Genomic DNA, 21079 nt, shown 5'->3' with positions numbered 1-21079 from the left:
ATCTCTGTGCCAGCTTTGAAGCAGTGCTCTGCTCTTCTTGGCATTTCCCCCAGAAAGAACTGCACCCCTTTACTCTGGAAGCCATGGAGGTTTCATCGTAGAGATGAAGCTTTAGCCGCCTGCACGGCAACACCTTCACGCAGCGTCTATGCCTTCCTGGACCTTAAGCTGCTGGCTCTGGGTCTCCCCTTCCCCATCTCTCCTCGTTCCTTCCTCCCAAGTTGCCTCTAAATACCTCCAGATATCTGGCCCTGCCCCAACTCTTGCAGATGTGTGTATTCACACCCAAGTCCCGCTTAGCCAGTATGATTGCGATCCGCCTTTCTTAGGTTGCAGGAAGGTTTAGAAATAAATATCTTGCTGTCCTCAAAAAGCTGCTGACCACCAGAAGGCAGAGAAGTGGCTTATACGCAAGGGGCAGGGTCAGTCTTGTTCCGGGAGGGCGGAAGTGACTGCAAACATGAACCCACTTATGCACCAAGAACTCTGGGATTTTCAGGTGACTGCAGCAACAAGGAATGTCCCTTTCTCCATGTGAAGCCGGCCTTCAAGACCCGGGACTGTCCGTGGTATGACCAAGGTTTCTGCAAGGACGGTGAGGCCCTGACAGAAAGGGGGCTCTAGGGGACATGGGGGAGCAGGACTTGGGGGGAGTCTCCCGGCAGGGGAAGGATGCACATTCCTCATGCGGCCTGTGGAGGTCCGCCCCAGGTTGAAATCCCACAGCAGGCCTCTGTAGCTCCCCCCAGTGGAAACCCTCTGCAGTGCATGGTGGGCTTCTTGGAGCAGGCTCACTGGGGTTCAAATCCCAATGGCTTCAGAATGTATTGACTGTGTAACCTTGAACAAATATGAAAAGGAGACCAGCTCCCCTGAGGGCCGGTGGGCCGGGTGGAAGTAGGACCCCTCGGGCAGCCCTGCGCATCGGGTCTGACCCATAGGAGACATTTCTCTGTTCCTTCCCATCTGGGTGTCACGTAAATACATTTCACTGTCCCTATCTGGCCAAAGTTCGGAGGCAGGGCCCCCATTGGAGTCCCCGTGCTCTGAGCACCGCCGTCCTTTCTTTTCCGGTATCTGGGTGTGGTGTTCTTACTGAGCTCCTGGCAGCCCTGGTTCGGGGAGGATTTTAGGGGATGGAGGCTGAAGGAGGATTAGTAAGATGTGTGATTGGCTGGCCTTTGCTCAGCCAAACCTGCTACAGCTAAATAAATAAAAGCATGTTACAGCCCACATCCATGAAGTCCTCCAAGACAGCGCGTTAGGGACACTTCTGACGCTACTGTTTCAGGCCTGGCCAGCTGACACCTACTCCCACACATTCTGAGGTGCCCTTTCCCATCTCAGTCATGTGGCTAGGAAGTTGGTGCTTCCCCTTGCCGGTAAGCTTTGACATGTGTGTTTCCCCCACTAGCTAAAGAAGATCCTTCTAGCGGTTTTCTTTGCCCAGCAGGTCCCCTGTGTAAATATCGCCACATCCGCAGAATAATGTGTATTAACTACTCGGCTGGCTTCTGCCCTGAGGGACCCAAATGCCAATTTGCACAGTAAGTGTGACTCCCCCGAGTGCCGGGCCCACTCTCTGGCTTCTAGACCTAGATCCTTCTGCACCTTCACTGGCCTGGGGTGGGGAGTGAAGTGTCCGGCGAGCACCTACCCACGGTGTTCTCGCTCACCCTACGCCCACCCCTCCTGGTGCTGTCGGCTGCACTGAACTCTAACCCATCCTGTTAGTGCCTATCTATTGCTGGGGATGGGTGTATAGCTCTTAGAAACAGGAGTAGAGACATTCAACACCTACCCGCAACCCCCATCCTCTGCAATTCTCCCTGGCTGGGGTGCCGGCTCCTTCCCTGTGGGGCTCTGAGAACAGGAAACCTGCCTCAGGCTGGTGCAGGACGTGTTAATGAGCAGTGAGCTTGGGCGGTGCCTAGAGCGCGGCTGTAACTATGTCTCTCCATGCCTCCCTCAGCCCCAAGATGAATCTTTTATTCAACCCAAGTTACCTGAAGGTGAGTGCAGCTAGGAGGGGGGCAGATGTGGCTCACTCCTTTACTGCACGGTTCCCTGGGGAACCCTTGCTCCCCAGCCCTGCACTCTTCCCAGGTGCCCTCACTCTCACACCATCTGCTCCCCGGATCCTGGGAAAGGCACACATACGGGGTCGCTCCTCCCAGACCCCCTCGGACCTCCGTCGTCTCTGCTTCAGGCAGAGCTTCTCGGCCCCTGAGGCTTTCCTTCTCCTTAGCTGCAGAACACAGGTGTGGTTTTTATTCAAGAACCTGGGGTCTAGCTGAGGACCCGTGGTCCAGAGTTGTTCTGAATCAGGGCCATCCTGGTTGTGCCTGGTCCCTATGGGAACAGATCTGCCTCCCCCTGATATCGAGTCTTGATACGAGAGCCTCCATCCCGGCTCAGCAAGCCACACAGCCTGTGGGGTCAAATCTGGCCTTTTGCCTGTTTCTGTACAGCCTGGGACCTAAAAATGACTTTTTAAAGGTGGTGACAGAAAAATCCAAAGTACCATTTTGCGATGTGTGGAAATGCAAATTCCAGTGCTCATAAATAGTTTCACTGGAACAGGACCAAGCCCATCATTTACATACTGTCTGACTGTTCCTCATGCTTACGATGGCAGAGTTGCGTAGCTCCAACAGAGACCAGATGGCCCGCAAAGTTGAAAATATTTACTGTTTGGGCTCCTGCAGAAAAAGCTTGCTGGTCCCGGTGGGGATGTCTGCATGCTGGCCTGCCAGTAAAGTCTGACAGAGGCCAAAGAGGGAGCACGAACGCTGGGGGGAGCAGCCGAGCTCTTGCTAATTGGGGGTTCTGTACACAGCCCTAGGCTGGGATGGCACTGGCACATGAGGAGGGCGACCCCTGCTGGTTCCCAGTGGGATCGCTGACAGCGGGTGGGAAGCGATCGTCGACACTGGGGAATTCACAAGCCATTTCCAACGTCCACCAAAAGGTACGCTTTCGGCAGTTAAGGCGTAAACGAAGGCATTTCACAACCTGGTTTCAGTCTGAAGGCCTGGCCGGAGTCCCTGCCCTCTTTCTACACAGGGAGTGTCTATAAATGTTTCCTTTTGGCTTCACTTTCTCTGCAGCTTGTCATCCGGCCAGTGGGTTCGGCACCTCCTGCTTCTGCCTGGGAACCTCACAAGCCCCCTTCCCCGAAAGAGTGTCTGCTTCTCCACCCTCAGATGAAGCCCCAGGAGCCCCCGGTCACTTACTGCCTGGGGCTCAGGGCCCTGGAAGAGGGCCCGTGTTACAGGGTGAGTGGTGATGAGCTGGGCTACTGCTCTGTTGAGGGCAAGACGAGGGGTGATTAGCAAGATAAAATCGGACAGAGGTTTAGGAGTGCAAATTAAGAGAGAATGGGGGAGACCAAATTGTTCCAATTTTAAGGTCTCAGTAACCTCATCTTATTTGCATTTCCTGCCAGATAAGACTGTTTATTTCTTTAAAAGGCTAATAAGTTAAACATCTTTCATGCACTATTTTGCTACCTGACAATCCCTTGAGTTATTTATACATAACAGCCTTAAGACTTGGCACAGTCTTGGTTGGTAAGGGGCGGCTTGGTAAGGAAGGGAATGTCACACCTTACATTTCTTGGTTGTTATCTTCTGGTTCCTCAGGAAGAAAATCATGTTTTACACTCATGAGATGGCCTCTGAACTGTCCTGACCTTTGCCTTCTCTAGTCTGCAAGAGAATTGTACTATCAGGCCTTGCCTTCCTCACACGATGGATTTCCTGGTCTTCATGCATCCACAGCCCTGTTCTTTGGGTTAGTGATGATGGGGCTTGAACCTCAAAGCCTTTTTCAGGCCAGAAATGGACCTTCATTTATGAGCAGAAAGCCAGCTAACCATCTCCTAGGGTGCCCTAGACAATTTAGGATTTTTCTCTTAGGATCTGAATTTACTAAAAGTCACACCATTAACTTTTTCTCTTGTAGTGTTGAAAAATAAGCCATTATGCCAGCAAGAGTCAACTGGTAGAAGCTACCAAAAAATACCCCTGGTCGGTCTGGGGAACTGAAGGACCTTCTAGTGAAGACGCCCGAAGGCCATCCTAGGGGATTCTGTTCTCAGCTAGCCCACTGCCTGCCTAACCAGGAAAGGAGGTGCAGAAGCAACCTGCTGTGTTTCAATTTCCTCTTCTGTACGTGAACGAGCTACTGAAAATATAGCAGGAGCGGAGGCTGACTGAGTGTGGCAGGAACGAGGTATTCATAGAACGGGGGAGCACAGTGTAAGTAAAACCAAGAGCTCGAGCACATGGGGACGGCCAGTGCCCTGTGCTTAGCTCCCGCCCCGCCGCCGACAGTTCTGGGTGGCACGTGGCCTTCCTGTGCACACGGCCTCAGCTGCTGCTGTAAACGAACAATTAAATCAAGTGGTTTCTTTAGCATGACAGCTGCTTCCCTAAGTGTAAGACGAGATTCTGTGCATGCCTTCTGTAAGGAATTACAGGGAGGTGGATGGTACGAGTGAGGCTTATCCCGGGGACGTAAGGAAGTGACATGGATCAGTGAATGCCGTGTGGTCTCGGTCACTGTCTGAGTCAAACCCCAATGCAACTTAATCCACGGGGAAAGGAGCAGGGAGGCAAGGCTGCGCCTTTTGGAGGAATGGAAAGAAGAGGGACGACACACAGTGCGCGGTAGGACCAGGCTCCCTGCCTTCGGCAGACGGAGGCAGCTGGCTCATCCGGCCTGGAGCGGGAGGGTGAGGCCGAGGCTAAGAGGATAGCCGGCCCTGGAGACAGATTCGGAGGTCTGAACGCCAGCTCCACCCTGGGCTGCTATGTGACAAACTCTACACAGCCATGCAGGCAAATTACTTAACCTCCTCGAGTCTGCTCCCTCATTCTAGAAAACGAGTGTGGTGGCAGCTCTGGCCTCACGAGAGACTGCAGGTGAAGAAGGCTGCACGGCGCTGGAATGACAAAAGTGAGCACCCAGGTGGCAGCTGGATTTTGGCGTGGATTGTGGTGGGGCCTCTCTTGCTTAGTTCAAGTTCAGGATGTGAACGAAATAAGAGGCCACAAGAGGTGTTAGAAAAGCTGTTATTTCATTCCTATTATGTGTGACACTTTGCTGGAATTAACAGATGCAAGACTTTTAATTCAACCAAATCTCTGCAAAGTAGGTATAATCATCCCCATTTTACAGTCCGGACCAAGGAGGCTCCAATTAAGTCAGATAACTTGCCCAAGGACACACCTACTACCCATTTCACAGGTAAGTGTCTGGGAGAGGCAAATAACCAGAATAGAGGAATATTTTTTGAACATATTTTTGTTATGAAGCGTGGTAACAGTAATATGTAGGACGAACATGGTGGGGGTGGGGGAGCAGGTACTGAGAGTAACTGGATAATCCGTAAATCAGGAAAAACAGGACCGAAAGAAATAGTAGCAGCAGATAGGGCTTCCCATAAAGTATAAAACACTCCACTGATAATACAAAATGATTTATTCTTAATAGCTAAATATTTTAATATATATAGAAAAAAGGCAGTGTTTCAGGTATCATCACTCAGGATTAAACTCAAGTAGGTAGCAGAGATAACCCACCTTACACAGACCATGCGCATTACAGCAGGGTGTCCAGACGTGCCTGTGAATGTTTGCAGCCTCCAGTAACCGAACCTTCCCGGTAAATCTTCGAGGATGGAGAGAAGCCTGGGTACCACCGTTAACTCTCCTGCAGGGTGGATGGGAATTCTCAGGCTGCGTTTCTACACACATTGCTGGAAGCCGTGTTTGGGAAGGCACGCGGCTGCCCTGGAAGCAGAATCTGAGCACTGCTGTTTACCCAGGGAAGCTCCCACCAGTGCCAGGGAAGATGTGGAGCACAATTTAAGAGACAGAATGTAGGAGGCTGTTTAAAACGGAACAGCATGGTAAGAGCATTCCAGACTTCTCTCCTGGCTTTGTGGAGACACGAGCTCCTCTCTCCTGGCTGAAGCACACTGGCTTTGCATGGAGCAGAGCCTCACTCATGGACAACTCCAGCTTTGAAAAGAACCTCTAGTCTTCCTAAGGAAGCCTGGAATCTGCCAGATCACATAAATGGGTGGGCCTGGCTGTGCAAACAAACTTACGTCGTAGTATGAACAACAAATGCATCCTCGTAAGGCAAGTTTACAATATTGCGAACTGGAGCCAAGAGGCATATCCCTGGATCATGCTGCGTTTGTTTAGATCTGAATCTAAGAAAAGAATCAGTTATCAGCTGACCTTAACTCTCAAACTATTTTGAACATTACTAAGAAATCATTAAAAGACTCGATAAAAGGTCGTCAAGGATTTCCCTACCTCAGATGGCAGCAATGCGTAGACAGGGAAACCTTTCCCTGTTACTTTGTGGACGTAATCAAATAATTCCAGAATCTGGACAAACTTCAGACGGCTTTTTCAAAGTCACCCACATCATTTTAAGAATCGATGCTCAGCTCATGTGCACAGGCACATTCCTGGGGTCAAGGTGGAGCTGGTCTGGGGCTGTCGACTGCTGTCTCTCTCTCAACGTACAGCTGCCAAGCACCTCTGCCGAACACCAGATGAGGACACCAAGGCACAGAGAGGTTAAGTCACTGGCTCAAGGTCACAAAGACAGTTTACACAGACATTCACACTGGAAGCCCAGAAAAAAGAGATAATTAAGTACATTCCACAACAGAAACTGAAGAGTAACTATTCCTTAGGTGATGTTAAATACGTTGGTACCTACAACTGAAAATGCTATTTTGGTTGGAACAGAAACAGACTGGGAGATATCAGAGATCAAGGCCCTGCTAAACTTGGTCACTTCATTCTGATGGCTTACCAGCAGGAGAAAGCCATTCAGACTAGAGACAAGATGGCAGAGTAGAAAGGACCTTGAGCTCACCTCCTCTCACGAGCACACCCAAATCACAAATAACTGAACAAACATTGATTAAAAAAAGACTGGAACCTACCAAAAAAGATATCCTACATCCAAAGACAAAGAAGGAAGCGCAACGAGATGGTAGGAGGGGGTGCACCTGTGACACAATCTATTCCCACACCACCTGGGGGGTGACCCAGAGACTGGAGAATAATTCTATCACAGGCTTCCTCCTAGAAGAGTGAGAGTTCAGAGCCCCACGTCAGGCTCCCCAGCCTGGGGGTCTGGCAGCGGAGGAGGAGCCCCTAGAGCATTTGGCTTCGAAAGCCAGTGGGGTTTGACTGCAGGAGCCCCACAGGAGTGAGGGAAGCAGAGACCCCACTCTTGGAGGGTGCAGAGCACCAGGACCCAGGACAAAAGCAGCGACTCGGCAGAAGCCTGGGCCAGGCCCACCCGGGCAGCGACTCGGCAGAAGCCTGGGCCAGGCCCACCCGGGCGGCGACTCGGCAGAAGCCTGGGCCAGGCCCACCCGGGCGGCGACTCGGCAGAAGCCTGGGCCAGGCCCACCCGGGTTAGTTAGCGCCAGCACCCGGGTCCAGCCAACAGCCTACAGGCGCCAGTGCTGGGAGGCCTCAGGCCAACCGACCAACCAACCCAGAGGGAACACAGCCCCAGCCATCAGCAGACAGGCTGCCTAAAAACTCCCTGAGCCCACAGACACCTCTCAACGTGCCCCCTGTTACAGCCCTGCCCCACCCAGAGGGCAGACACGGGCCCCTCCCACCAGGAAGCCTGCACAAGCCTCTAGACCAGCCTCACCCACTGGGGGCAGACACCGGAAGCAAGAAAACTACCATCTTGCAGCCTGCGAACCGAGGCAAAGAACTTGGGAAAAGAATGCATGCAGAGTGAGGAGCTACAAGAAGTTTTAAGAAAGAGAAAATAGAACAACCAGAGTTGAGAATACGATAACTGAAATGAAAAATACACTAGAAGGAATCAATAGCAGAATAAATGAGGCAGAAGAAGGAGTAAGTGAACTGGAAGACAGAATGGTGGAGATCACTGCTGTGTAACAGAATAAAGAATGAAAAGAAATGAGGACAGTTGAAGAGACCTCTGGGACAACATCAAATGCACCAACATTCACATTATAGGGGTCCCAGAAGAAGAAGGAGGAGGAACATGCCGAGACACACAGTAATAAAAATGACAAAAATTAAAGATTAAGAGAAAATATTAAAAGCAACAAGGAAATTCTCATAAGGTTATCAGCTGATTTTTCAGCAGAAACTCTGCAGGCCAAAAGGGAGTGGCACAATATAAAGTGATGAAAGGGAAAAACCTAAAACCAAGATCACTCTACCCAGCAAGGCTCTCATTTAGATTTGACAGAGAAAGCAACAGCTTAAGGACTGGCACCACCAAACCAGCTTTACAACAAATGCTAAAGCAACTTCTCTAGGCGGGAAACAAACACGTGGAGGCTAAACAATATGCTTCTGAACAACCAATGGATCACTGAGGAAATCAAAAAACACCTAGAGACAAACGAAACCTAAAACACAAGGATCCAAAACTTACGGGATGCAGCAAAAGCAGTTCTAACAGGGAAGTTTATGGTGATACAAGCTCACCTCAGGAAACAAGAAAAGTCTCAAACAACCTAACCTTACACCTAAAGCAACTAAAGAACAAACAAAATACAAAACAGGTAGAAGGAAAGAAATCATAAAGGTCACAGAAGAAATAAATAGACTAATAAAACAAAAAGGTCAATGAAACTAAAAGCTGATTCTTTGAAAAGATAAACAAAATTGCTAAACCTTTAGCCAAACTCATAAGAAAAAAAGGGATAGGGCCCAAACCAAAAAAATTAGAAATGAAAAAGGAGAAGTTACAACTGATGTAAGAGACCACTACAACAACTCTATGCCAATAAAATGGACAACCTAGAAGAAATGGACAAATTCTTAGAAAGTTACAATCTCCCAAGACTGTACCAGGAAGAAACAAAATATGAACAGGCCAATTACAAGTACTGAAATTGAATCTGTGATTAAAAAACTCCCCAAAAATAAAAGTCCAGGACCAGATGGCTTCACAGGCGAATTCTATTGAACATTTAGAGAAGAGTTAACACAATCCTTCTGAAACTATTCCAAAAAACTGCAGAGGAACGAACACTTCCAAACTCATTCAATGAGGCCACAATCACCCTGATACTAACACCAGACAAAGATACCACAAAAAAAGAAAATTACAGGCCAATATCACTGATGAACACAGACGCAAAAATTCTCAACAAAGTACTAGCAAATTGACTCCAACAGTACATTAAAAGGATCATACACCATGATCAAGTGGCATTTATCCCAGGGATACAAGGATTTTTCAATATCTGCAAATCAATCAGTGTGAAACAGCACATTAACAAATTGAAGAATAAAATCCATATGATCACCCAATAGACGCAGAAATAGCTTTTGATAAAACGCAACATCCATTGACAATAAAAACTCTCCAGAAAATGGGCACAGAGGGAACCTACTTCAAGATAATAAAGGCCGTATATGACAAACCCACAGCTAACAGCACACTCAATGGCGAAAAGCTGAAAGCATTTCCTCTAAGATCAGGAACAAGGCAAGGATATCCACTCTTGCCACTTTCATTCAACATAGTTTTGAAAGTACTAGCCACTGCAATCAGAGTAGAAAAAGAAATGAATCCAATTTGGAAAAGAAGTAAAACTGTCACTGTTTGCAGATGACATGATACTATATACAGAAAATCCTAAAGACTCTAACAAAAAACTGCTAGAGCTCATGAATGAATTTGGTAAACTTGCAGGATACAAAATTAATACACAGAAATCTGCATTTCTAAACACTAACGATGAAAGATCACAAAGAGAAATAAAGGAAACAATCTCATTTACCATCGTATCAAAAATAATATCGGGTTGGCCAGAAAGTTTGGTAAGATGTTACGGAAAAACCCAAACGAACTTTTTGGCCAACCTAATAAAATACCTAGGGATAAACCTACCTAGGGAAGGAAAAAATCTGTACTCTGAAAACTAAAAGACACTGATGAAAGAAATCAAAGATGACACAACTGATGGAAATATATACCACGTTCTTATATTGGAAGAATCAATATTGTCAAAATGGGGCTTCCTTGGTGGCGCAGTGGTTGGGAGTCCACCTGCTGATGCAGGAGACATGGTCTGGGAAGATCCCACATGCTGCGGAGCAGCTGGGACCGTGGGCCATGGCCGTTGAGCCTGCGCTCCGCAACGGGAGAGGCCACAATGGTGGGAGACCCACGTAACACACACACACACACACACACACACACACACACAATATTGTCAAAATGACTATACTAGGCCACAATGGTGAGAGACCCACGTAACACACACACACACACACACAATATTGTCAAAATGACTATACTACCCAAGGCAATCTACAGATTCAATGCAATCCCTATCAAATTACCAGTGGCATTTTTTGCAGAGCTAGAACAAAAAATTTTACAATTTATATGGAAACACAAAAGACCCCAAATAGCCAAAGCACAGAAGAGTAAAAGCAATTTTGAGAAAGAAAAACAGAGCTGGAAGAATCAGCTTCCCTGACTTCAGAGTATACTATAAAGCTATAGTCATCAAAACAGTATGGCACTGGCACAAAAGCAGAAAGATAGATCAATGGAACACGACAGAAAGCCCAGAAATAAACCCACGCACCCATGGTCAATTAATCTATGACAAAGGAGGCAAGAATATACAACGGAGAAGATCTCTTCAGTAAGTGGTGCTGGGAAAACTGGACAGCTACATATAAAAGAATGAAATTAGAACATTCTCTAACACCACACACAAAAATAAACTCAAAGTAGGTTAAAGACCTAAGTGTAAAACTGGATACTATAAAACTCCTAGAGGAAAACATAGGCAGAACACTCTTTGACATAAATTGCAGCAGTGTCTTTTTGGATCTTATAGAATAATGAAAATATAAACAAACAAATGGGACCTAATTAAACTTAAAAGTTTTTGCACAGCAAAGGAAACCATAAACAAGAAGACAACCTACAGAATGGGAGAAAATATTTGTAAATGATGCAACCAACAAGGGATTAATCTCCAAAATACACAAACAGCTCCATATCCAAAAAATAAACAACTCAATCAAAAAATGGGCAGAAGATCTAAATGGACATTTCTCCAAAGAACACATACAGATGGCCAAAGGCACATGAAAAATGCTCAACATGGCTAATTATTAGAGAAATGCAAATCGAAACTAGAATGAGGTATCACCTCACACTGGTCAGAATGGCCATCATCAAACTCTACAAATAATAAATGCTAGAGGGAATTCCCTGGAGGTCCAGTGGTTAGCACTCCATGCTTCCACTGCAGGGGGGCCCAGGTTAGATCCCTGGTTGGGAAACTAAGATCCCACATGCCACGGGGCAGCTAAGCCCACGTACTCTAGAGCCTGTGTGCCACAAGTAGAGAGAAGCCCACACACCGCAACGAAAGATCCCCATGCCGCAACTAAGACGCGATGTAGCCAAAAAACCCCCAAAAACAAAAAGGATCAGTACAGATAAAGTAATTGTGAATCTATTAAGGTGTTGATTAAAAAATAAAAAGAATGTATTTTAAAAAATAGATGCTGGAGAGGGTGTGGAGAAAAGGGAACCCTCTTGCACTGTTGGTGGGAATGTAAATTGGTACAGCCACTATGGACAACAGTATGGAGGTTCCTTAAAAAACTAAAAATAGAGCTACCATATGATCCTACAATCCCATTCCTGGGCATATATCTGGAGAAAACCATGATTTGAAAAGATACATGTACCCCAATGTTCACAGCAGCGCTATTTACAATAGTCAGGACATGGAAGCAACCTAAATGTCCATTGACAGAGGAATGGATAAAGAAGATATGGTACATATATACAATGGAATATTACTCAGCCATTAAAAAGAACGAAGTAGGGCTTGCCTGGTGGCGCAGTGGTTGATAATCTGCCTGCCAATGCAGGGGACACGGATTCGAGCCCTGCTCTGGGAAGATCCCACATGCCACGGAGCAACTAGGCCCGTGAGCCACAGCTACTGAGCCTGCACGTTTGGAGCCTGTGCTCCGCAACGAGAGAGGCCGCGACAGTGAGAGGCCCGCACACCGCGATGAAGAGTGGCCCCCGCTCGCCGCTACTAGAGAAAGCCCTCGCACAGAAATGAAGACCCAACACAGCCAAAAAAATAAATAAATTTATAAAAAAAAAAAAAAGAAGAACGAAATAATGCCATTTGCAGCAACGTGGATGGACTTAGGAGATGATCATACTAAGTAAGCCAGACAGAGAAAGACAAATATATGATATCGCTTATATGGGGAATCTACAAAAAATAAATGATACAAATGAACTTATATACGAAACAGAAAAAGACCCACAGACGTAGAAAACAAATTTATGGTTACCAAAGGGGAAAAGGGCGGGGGCAGGGAGGGATAAAGTAGGAGGTTGGGATTCACAGATACACACCACTCTATATAAAATAGATAATCAACAAGGACCTACTTGTAGCACAGGGAACTCTATTTGAAATTTTGTAATAAACTATAAGAGAAAGGTATCTGTAAAAGAATACGTATACATAAAAAGATAGATATATATGTGTAACTGCATCACCATGCTGTACAGCTGAAACTAACACAACATACCGGGCAATAAGCAGCAGATATCCCTTCAGGACTCATGGGTCATTAAGTAGTTCGTTTTTCTCATTAAGGAACTTATTTTCAGAGATGTAAAGTATTCACTGTGATCTAACCGAGTTAAACCCTTTCATGATGTTTTAGCATTCTGATTGCAACAAGTGGCGCTAGTTTACTTACAGTTAGGGACAAAAATGATCTTGATGACAACCCTGGGGGGCTGTGAGCTTACTCTTGCCGTCACCACTGCACTCACATGCTGTGGGGAGCTGAGGGGGCAACACTCAGGCACTTAGGTACTGAGTCCAGAAAGGCTTCTCCTCCTGAAACGCGTTTCCTAACTAAATACTTCGGAGCGGAGATCCCCAGTCCTCTTCATCCCTCCGACACAGGAGCCCGTGAGGTGTCCTGTCCATCTGGGGCAGGGCTTGGCACGCTTTCTGTAAAGGGCCAGAGAATAACCATTTTCAGCTTTGCAGGGTCTATGGTCTCTGTTGCAACAACTCAACTCTGCCACTGCAGTGTGGAAGCAGCCACAGCCATCACCTAACCAAAGACGCAGGGCTGTGTCCCACGGAGACTTTATTTACAAAAAATAGGCCACATGCTGGCTTGTGTCTGTGGGCTGTCGTGGTCTGCTGACCCCTGGGCTCAAGGGGATTGGGGAAGAGGACATAGCTGAGAGATCATTCTCACCTACCTTTGTACCCTGAGCATTTCTGATCTAGAGTAAGGCAAAGGGGCAGGTGCAGGGAGACCCCTCCCTGACCGTGTCTCTTACAGGGCATTTACAAAGAAAGACCACAAAGCCTTTCCTAAAGGCAAGATACTGTTTTTGGAGTTCTGAAAATTCTGTCATATTAAACTAAAATAACTGCCTCTAGTATACTCTTCCTCAACCGTGAATTTTTCCTTATGGAGAATTCTAGCACACCTTTTCCTTAACCATAAGAATTTGATGCAGAATTAAATTACTCCCACTGGGGATAATTAGAGAGGCGGAGGCGGGGACAGGGGGCTGAAGAACAGAAAAGGGAGATACAGCAGAAGATAAGTCAGCATCGAGTTCTGGGAAGAGAGAAGGAAGAGGTGTGCAAATACATGAACGCTGGCCTTAGAACAGCACACCTGCTTTTTCATAGTTTTGAAGGAGCTGGGACAAAAGAGGGACTGAACACATGTATTTTGGCCTGAGGATATTACAAGCAAAGGGAAGATACAGACAGACCCATCAACTGATTGATAGGGGCATATTGCTATCTGATATGTAATCAACCTCTGATGTTGGAAAAGAGGTTGAAAACCGTTATCCATCTGTGAGATCTACATTACATTTCCCTGAAGCCTTTGTAAGTACCCAAGTTATTCTCTAGGTGCCAAAGCAGAAAATTAGAAAAATATGGAATATTCTGATGAGGGAAGAGACATAAAAACCCCACCAGCCAAAAACAACCCTAACAAAGTGGGAGGAATGTTTGAGTATTGCACTGAAATTCTTGGGAAGGGATAGGGGTGGAGTTCTGAAAAGCTTCCAAGAAGAGATGATAAGCAGAAACCATTTGCTCACTATTATACTCATTTAAGATGTGGAAAAGGTGATTTAGGCTTCTGTTTAGTGTGCTGCTTTAATTAGCTTAAAATATAACCTGCCAAGGAGTTTTCAGAGGCTCACCTGCAACTCTGAACCCACCCTCTGCTTTTATGTTTCTGACACCTGCCAAGATGTGGTCAAGGACCCAGAAGAGCCTAACCATTTCCAAGGGGAGGGGTCTGATGTGTGCTGATCTCCTGCCACTTCACATACTATTCTGTACCAGTGTACACGTAGCCGAGTATCTAGTGGAGATGAACAGTAAAATGCCAAGATATAGAGAATAAGTTTAGAGAGAAAGATTTAAAATTGAGATATGAGCTATTAGGAAATAGCTATTAAAAAATTTTAATGACGAACTCTGCCATCTTCTTGTCTCCTTGAATAACATCAGCCTTTATGATTAAACAAACTTAAGTTTTTTTCAGTAACTCTGTCACTTTTGAGAACAAGCCAAAAGAAATATCCAGACAGAACCAGATCTGTCCACATTAAAAAACTGGCTTCCTACAGAGTTGCTAGATTCCAGTAATTTTATTCTTTTCACGCTCTCCCCTGCCCCCAGTACGTTTCCACTGTTAAATTCGCACCGCAGCCATCTCCACTGTTCCTGCCTTGGAGCGCCAAAGCTTTCTTACGTGGTGTCCAGGTCGATGCTACTTACACCAGCGCTGCAGCTCTTACGATAAACAAAGATAAACACAAGGATCTAAGAGGCCATTCTGTTGACTGTTTCTACGTCTTGACTCTACAGATCATTGTTATATTTTTGTTTTATAAATTTAGAAGTAAAGTCTTAAGCAAAATGAGAAGTTTCTGTCTCACTTTCTTCAGTCTCAATTTAGAGATGTGAAAAATAACCTCAAGCATCACCTAAATGGTCTCCTTCAGGCGGGCAGAACTTTCAGGGAAGGCTTTTTCCCTGTGAAAGAAATGACTTGGGATTTTAGGCATCTCCGTTTATGCGGGGATGATCAGAAAGGAATTCCTCTTTCTCACCGATGGCCATGCATATTAGACAAGGGCCAGCAGCTATGCCCTGCTAGTCCGGATGCAAGAGTTTGGTGCAGACACATTCCCGCTGCTTGACCTGCGCCCTATGTACTGGTACTGAATTAGCCAACAAATCCAGTTAGAGTCAAATCTGACATTTTAGAAGCTTGTGAATTCTACTGGCCTCCAGTGTTAATGATTATCTTACACTTTTACACTGAAAATTTTCATCTGGAAAGCGTCTGGGTTTTTTTGTTTTTAAATTGTGGAAGAATACTGGGCTATTTCTGTTTTTCTTCTTTCATAAAACAATACTTTAAAAAGTGAGCAAAAGTTATCTGGAACTAAAAGAGCAATGAAATCTAGGCATTTTCTTTCTGGTAAGATTTGGAGCAAGCTGAAACGCGTCACTAGAAAGGTGTTGTGCTTTTAATGTTAAAAGTGGAGTAAATAAAACAGCTCTAAGCCTTAAGACACACGGATGAGTGACAGCTGTATTTCGCTTCTCCTCCTCTCTTTTGGGGGATAAAGCTATTTGGTTTCAATCCTAAAAGGAAGCTCTTACATAGGAATTAAAAAGTCACCTTGGAGAAGAGCGCTGATCTTCTAACAGGCAAATAGCTTTAAGGAGAAAACACAAAGCTTTCCAGATCTCCAGTGACAATCTTAAATGGAGCATAACAGCAGTTATGTAAATTCTAGTCAAATCTTATAAAGGCCACTATAACCAAAACCCCCACTAAAAAAACCTCCAAAAGAACCCTCTCAGGCAACAGCTCATTCTCTAGGGCATGTCAGATAATGCAAAACTGAAAAACAAAAAAGCAGTTGGGAAAATCCCTTGGAGGTGCCTATAATGGGATGTGACCTGTAATTTAGGCTAAAAATAGAGAAAGGCTTACTCAGATGCTTGAAGCTCCAGCTACAACAAAGGACGAAGCACCCTGTGAAGAGCATCACGATGCCACCGACTCCTCTGTTCTGCACGGTGGTGCGACACCTGATCCAGCCTGTTCAAAGAGAAGCAGGTCTCACTGTTAGAGGCAAAGGCCCCTAGGGGCCCTTATCTGTGAGGGACTCAAGTTACCCGGTTAGCTTAGGCAAAGGAATTGCAAAGAATTTACATACCACTATATTGCACGTATGATGAAAAGGCTAAAACCCAAAGACCTTAATTTTAATAAATTTAAATTAGTCACTCTTATTTTGGGGAGTTTGGTTAAAGTCTTTCGTGGGGAGGAGATGAATACAGCTGGTCTAGTTGAGGTTGCGCCTTCCTGGCTTGGGGACAATCAACGTGGGGAAGGCAGAGACGGGAGGGCGGCAGAGAGGCAGGGTTAAGTCCTGAATAAATGAAAGCTGCTCGATAAGTGGTAGCTGCTATTATTAGCTTCGGTGCTTTTTTTTTTTTTTTTTTTTGCGGTACACGGGCCTCTCACTGTTGTGGCCTCTCCCGTTGCGGAGCACAGGCTCCGGCCGCGTAGGCTCAGCGGCCATGGCTCACGGGCCCAGCCGCTCCGCGGCATGTGGGATCTTCCCGGACTGGGGCACGAACCCGTGTCCCCTGCATCGGCAGGCGGACTCTCAAACACTGCGCCACCAGGGAAGCCCAGCTTCGGTGCTTTTAATTACATGAGCCTCCCGGATGAAAACAGCCAGGCAGAAGAGCAGTAAGACTACAAGGGTGTCCTCTTCTCTTTCTCGAGCCTGCTGTAACAACCATGGCTAAAGGAAGAGAAAGTTCTCCAAATGCCTGGAACCAGCAACAGAGCCCAGCAGTCGTGATTCCAGCCTCACCTGTTTGGACAGCTCCCAAGAGCCTCCTTAGAGAAAAGCTGGAGGTTGTGAGCCTGGCCGGGGCTTCCAAACTTCTTACCGCCGTCGAACTTCTTTCCAACAAAGGAACTAGGGTTCCAAACAGTCACTGTGATAATTCATTTAAATCCATCCTCTTCCCCAACACTTAGTGCCCAAGGTTCCCAGGGCGAGGCTGCAGGAAAGGTATATTCTAAGTAGGTGGATTAATGTCTGCCTTGGGCTGTGGCTAACTGGTAACCACTGAAGGTCAAAGCTGTCTATTCCACATCAAGAAAAGGTTCTTCGACAGACTAAGGGACCCTGGGGATCAGGACCTAGATCCATTTCCAATCCGATGAATATAGTGCCCAGATGATCCAGGGATACATACTTAATGAAATGAATCATTTATACTTCCTCTCACCTGCTAAACATCTTATTAGCAAAAAGTATGACTTTCTACTGTCACGTTAATTATTGCTACTTGTCACTACAACAGTCGACAAGCCAGCTCTATCAGCCCAGCCCAGCACGACTGCTGACCAGCACACTTATTTATGTTCAATACATGAATAACTATAAAGTAGAACCAGAAAGGAGGGTTTAGGCTATGTATTTACATTTTCCCTGCCCCTGTTATCTTCCATGTTTAATGACAGGCAGGGAATCTCTACTATTGCTGGTTCTCTGGTCTTGGTTTGGTTCATTAGGATAAAGGGTAAATTAAGCAAATATTTACAACGGGTTTAGCAGGTGTGGTAAAAGTTGCTGTGGATGTAAAAACACTACCCAAGGGCTTCCCTGGTGGCGCAGTGGTTAAGAATCCTCCTGCCAATACAGGGGACATGGGTTCGAGCCCTGGTCCAGGAGGATCCCACGTGCCGCGGAGCAACTAAGCCCATGCGCCACAACTACTAAGCCTGCGCCCTAGAGCCCGCGAGCCACAACTAGTGAGCCTGCGCGCCTAGAGCCCGTGCTCCGCAACAAGAGAAGCCACCGCAATGAGAAGCCCGCATGCAGCAACGAAGACCCAACGCAGCCAATAAATAAATAAATACATTTAAAAAACAAAACAAAAAACCCCACCTCACACGGATACCCTACTGGTGGAAATCCTGGTTTCACGTTAGAGAACAGCCTTTATTTAGCTGTTTCTTGGCCTTTAAAAACCCATGACCTATAAAGTTTTCTCACTTGACCTTTGGTAACCCCGTCAGCCATATTTTGCTTTTTGTAATTACACAAAGTTTTTTTTTTTTCCTAAACCACCTTCTCCCCTGCCACAATTTGAGAACAGCCCACTGCTGGGTCTGAGGCACCTGCGCCAGGGTCATCACCTCCAGGAGCAGTTCTCAAACTTGGCTGACCTTCAGTGACACCGAGGAAACGTCTGAAAATACAATTCTGAGGCCTCGCTTCAGAATCAATCTCTGGGGATGATGCCTAGCAATCTTTACTCTTAAAAAAAAAAAAATGACCACGTGAAACTGTTAACTGTCCAGATTTGGGAACCGAGGACCTAGATCTCTTACACTTTCAGCCCCAAAGCCAAGGCACCTGAATTCTGTAAAGGCCCAGCCAGCCCTCCCAGCTGAACGCTCTCAAGGCGACTGGGACTCTGAGAGGTTTCCTTTGAACGAAGTCCTCTATTGCTGAGAGCTCTCAGACCCTGGTACTTGTTGAGTCTCCTGAGATTTAAATCTTGGACTTTTAAAATCTACTTTCCCTCAGGCCAGGAAAACTTACTCCTTCTGGTAGTGAGGTCCATGAGACTCTTTCTCCCTGAAGCTCAAAAGATTGCACCTAGCGCTGCCGAATTCCATGAGCCCCATCCCGACTCCTGATTAACTGCAGCCCACCTTGGTGGCATCCTCAGAACCATCACTCTGCCTCGGGATTTCCGAGCCTAGGCCCTCAAAACACAGCCATTTTTCATCGGCCGTGAGAGCTTCTGGTCCTACCTTGTTTCATCAAAATGAAGGCCCTAGGTGCCTTTCCAGCTGGTAGAATCACCTCACCTAAGTTTACTCAGGTACCTGATGCACGAGGACTAGCTGTATTTCCCCAGGCAGGAAAGAAAACTGACGACATCCTGGAGCCCAACGGTCCAGTGCAAGAAACACTGCCCGGAAAACCTTGGCAAAGCCCATCAGATCACGTTAGAAACTGGATACTGGGCAAGTTACTCATCCTCTCTGAAACTCAGTTTCCTCGTCTGTAAAAGGGGATAATACCCATCTCCCAGAACTGGTATAAGATTCCTTAAGATAACTTAGGTAAACATGCAGGTATCACACCTGATATATAGTTAACTTAGTAACTCTTAGCTCACTGGCCCTGCCTTTAAGTATCAAAGGGATGAGTTGGTTTCCTGAGATAGAGGAGGAGTGGCCCATCAAAGGTTTTGCCTGAGTAAGGGCACACATAGCCCAAGCTCTTCTGCAATGACTGCTGGGAGGTCAGTCTGACCCTGCAGTCACTGGGGACAGTCACTGCCAGGTGAAGGTACAAAGCTGTGGAGCCACACTGCTTTTTTATCCTTGTAGACTTGACGGCCTTGAAGTCCCCGGCCAACTAAGGAATCAGGTCTTGACCTTAACTGAGATCCTAGGGTCTCCTCTAGTGTCTCCTGTTCATTTGGTGGCAGCATCCCAGTCTGGCCGTTAATGGTGGAGCCAACTTCCAACAGTTTTTCAGTTTACAACAGAACTAGAGGCACAGTGATGGCTACACGTTCCCCGATACAGGAACCCAAACTAATCACACATTACAGACTGTGACCAATAAAAGAGAACAAAATCGCTTCTAGCCACTATCCTGGAAGAACTTACTATTAAAGGAAAACTTGTATTTTTCCCCCATATTCAATTTCACAAGCCTATTGATTTAGTAACATGGGTTACTGTTATCTCTTACCTTATTATTACTGTAATCTTGGGACCTATTAAAGGGAGTGTTACTAATAACTTAAATCAACCGTGATATTGACCACTAACTGCCCTAAAGTAAGCCTGAGGGTGAGTTTAAAGACCATGGATGTACAAGCCAGACGGACCTGGATTTGAATCCCGACTGCCGCTTACTGGCGAACGTGGGCAAGTCACTGAGCCCGCTGAGGCTCAGACTCCTCGCCCACAACAGAGGGCAGTCTTTGGCAGTGACAGCCCCTCAGAACCCTCAGGAGGATTAAAGGAGATAATTACATCAGGCATCTCGCACAACGACCAGAAACCGCCATCACCTGATAAACATTCTTAGTTCCCTCCCTTTTCCCACTAAAATGAACTCACCTTCGCACGACAGAGGGTAGGACAGAATACAAAGAAGCCCTTCTACAAGCTAGAGATTTGCTATGGGCTGTGCGTGTTTATGCCACTGAAAACCACAGAGAAGCTCGGAGATATAAACAACACCTGTGTGTCTAGCTGTGGCGCATTTTCTACAACATGGTTGAGTGAAAGCTTTTAACCAGGCCTCAGGAAACGGGGTTCTACTTGCACCTCTACTACTTACTGGCATCACCACCTTGGACAAATCACTTATCCCCTGTGCCTGTTTCATCACCTGCAAAACAGAGAGAAAAGCACTCTGCCCACATCTCAGAGTGGTGAGGCCAAAATCAGAAGATAGGGGAAGCACCCTGAAAACCACAAAGCAACACAAATGTGAGTATATTAATTCTATGTTAAGATGGAGTAGGGACTTGATACTACAACTTTGTAAAGACAGTGAAGATGTTAGACCTGTTCGTAGAAAACCCGGTTAACCCCTGAGGCAGCTGAAGGAAACGTAGCTTTAAGCTAGCAACCCTCTTAATACACGTCCATTTTGAAACCTTTAGAAAGGGATAATTAAAATACAAAAGAAAATGCTTGGGCTTCCCTGGAGGCGCAGTGGTTGAGAGTCCGCCTGCCGATGCAGGGGACACAGGTTCGTGCCCCGGTCCGGGAAGATCCCACATGCCGTGGAGCGGCTGGTCCTGTGAGCCATGGCCGCTAAGCCTGCGCGTCCGGAGCCTGTGCTCCGCAACGGGAAAGGCCACAACAGTGAGAGGCCCGCGTACCGCAAA

The 21079-nt window shown here is 46.5% G+C and overlaps 2 protein-coding genes across 15 annotated transcripts in view; one reads left to right on the top strand and one right to left on the bottom strand.

Moving 5' to 3' along the window:
- CPSF4L (cleavage and polyadenylation specific factor 4 like) overlaps positions 1 to 15026 on the top strand; it is a 22993-nt gene extending 7967 nt beyond the window's left edge. The window contains exons 1-4 of one of the 8 annotated variants that reach the window (XR_003427520.1): positions 575 to 595; positions 1454 to 1547; positions 3111 to 3278; positions 3967 to 5461. Coding sequence is in view for 1 of the 8 variants with exons in the window: in XM_027080545.1 (XP_026936346.1) it covers positions 500 to 595; positions 1454 to 1551 (194 nt within the window). In the remaining 7 variants the exon portion in view is untranslated. The other 7 variants (XR_003427519.1, XR_003427518.1, XR_003427521.1 and 4 more) reach the window with 7 other exon arrangements.
- MTNAP1 (mitochondrial nucleoid associated protein 1) overlaps positions 5470 to 21079 on the bottom strand; it is a 21187-nt gene continuing 5577 nt past the window's right edge. For 2 of the 7 annotated variants that reach the window (XM_027080537.1, XM_027080536.1), the window contains exons 4-6: positions 17011 to 17118; positions 16116 to 16223; positions 5470 to 5718 (exon numbers count right to left, since the gene is read on the bottom strand). In XM_027080537.1, coding sequence (XP_026936338.1) covers positions 5537 to 5718; positions 16116 to 16223; positions 17011 to 17118 — 398 coding nt within the window. In that variant the 3' untranslated portion in view covers positions 5470 to 5536. Of the gene's footprint in view, positions 6652 to 12366; positions 13070 to 16115; positions 16224 to 17010; positions 17204 to 21079 lie in introns of those variants that run through there. The other 5 variants (XM_027080540.1, XM_027080539.1, XM_027080538.1 and 2 more) reach the window with 5 other exon arrangements.

This window comes from Aethalodelphis obliquidens, unplaced genomic scaffold (genome assembly GCF_003676395.1).
Source record: "Aethalodelphis obliquidens isolate GAN/ISIS:26980383/991018 unplaced genomic scaffold, ASM367639v1 scaffold44, whole genome shotgun sequence".
NCBI classification, from domain to species: Eukaryota; Metazoa; Chordata; class Mammalia; order Artiodactyla; family Delphinidae; genus Aethalodelphis; species Aethalodelphis obliquidens.
Note: the sequence above shows the minus strand (reverse complement) of the source record. Positions and strands in the feature narration are given on the sequence as shown.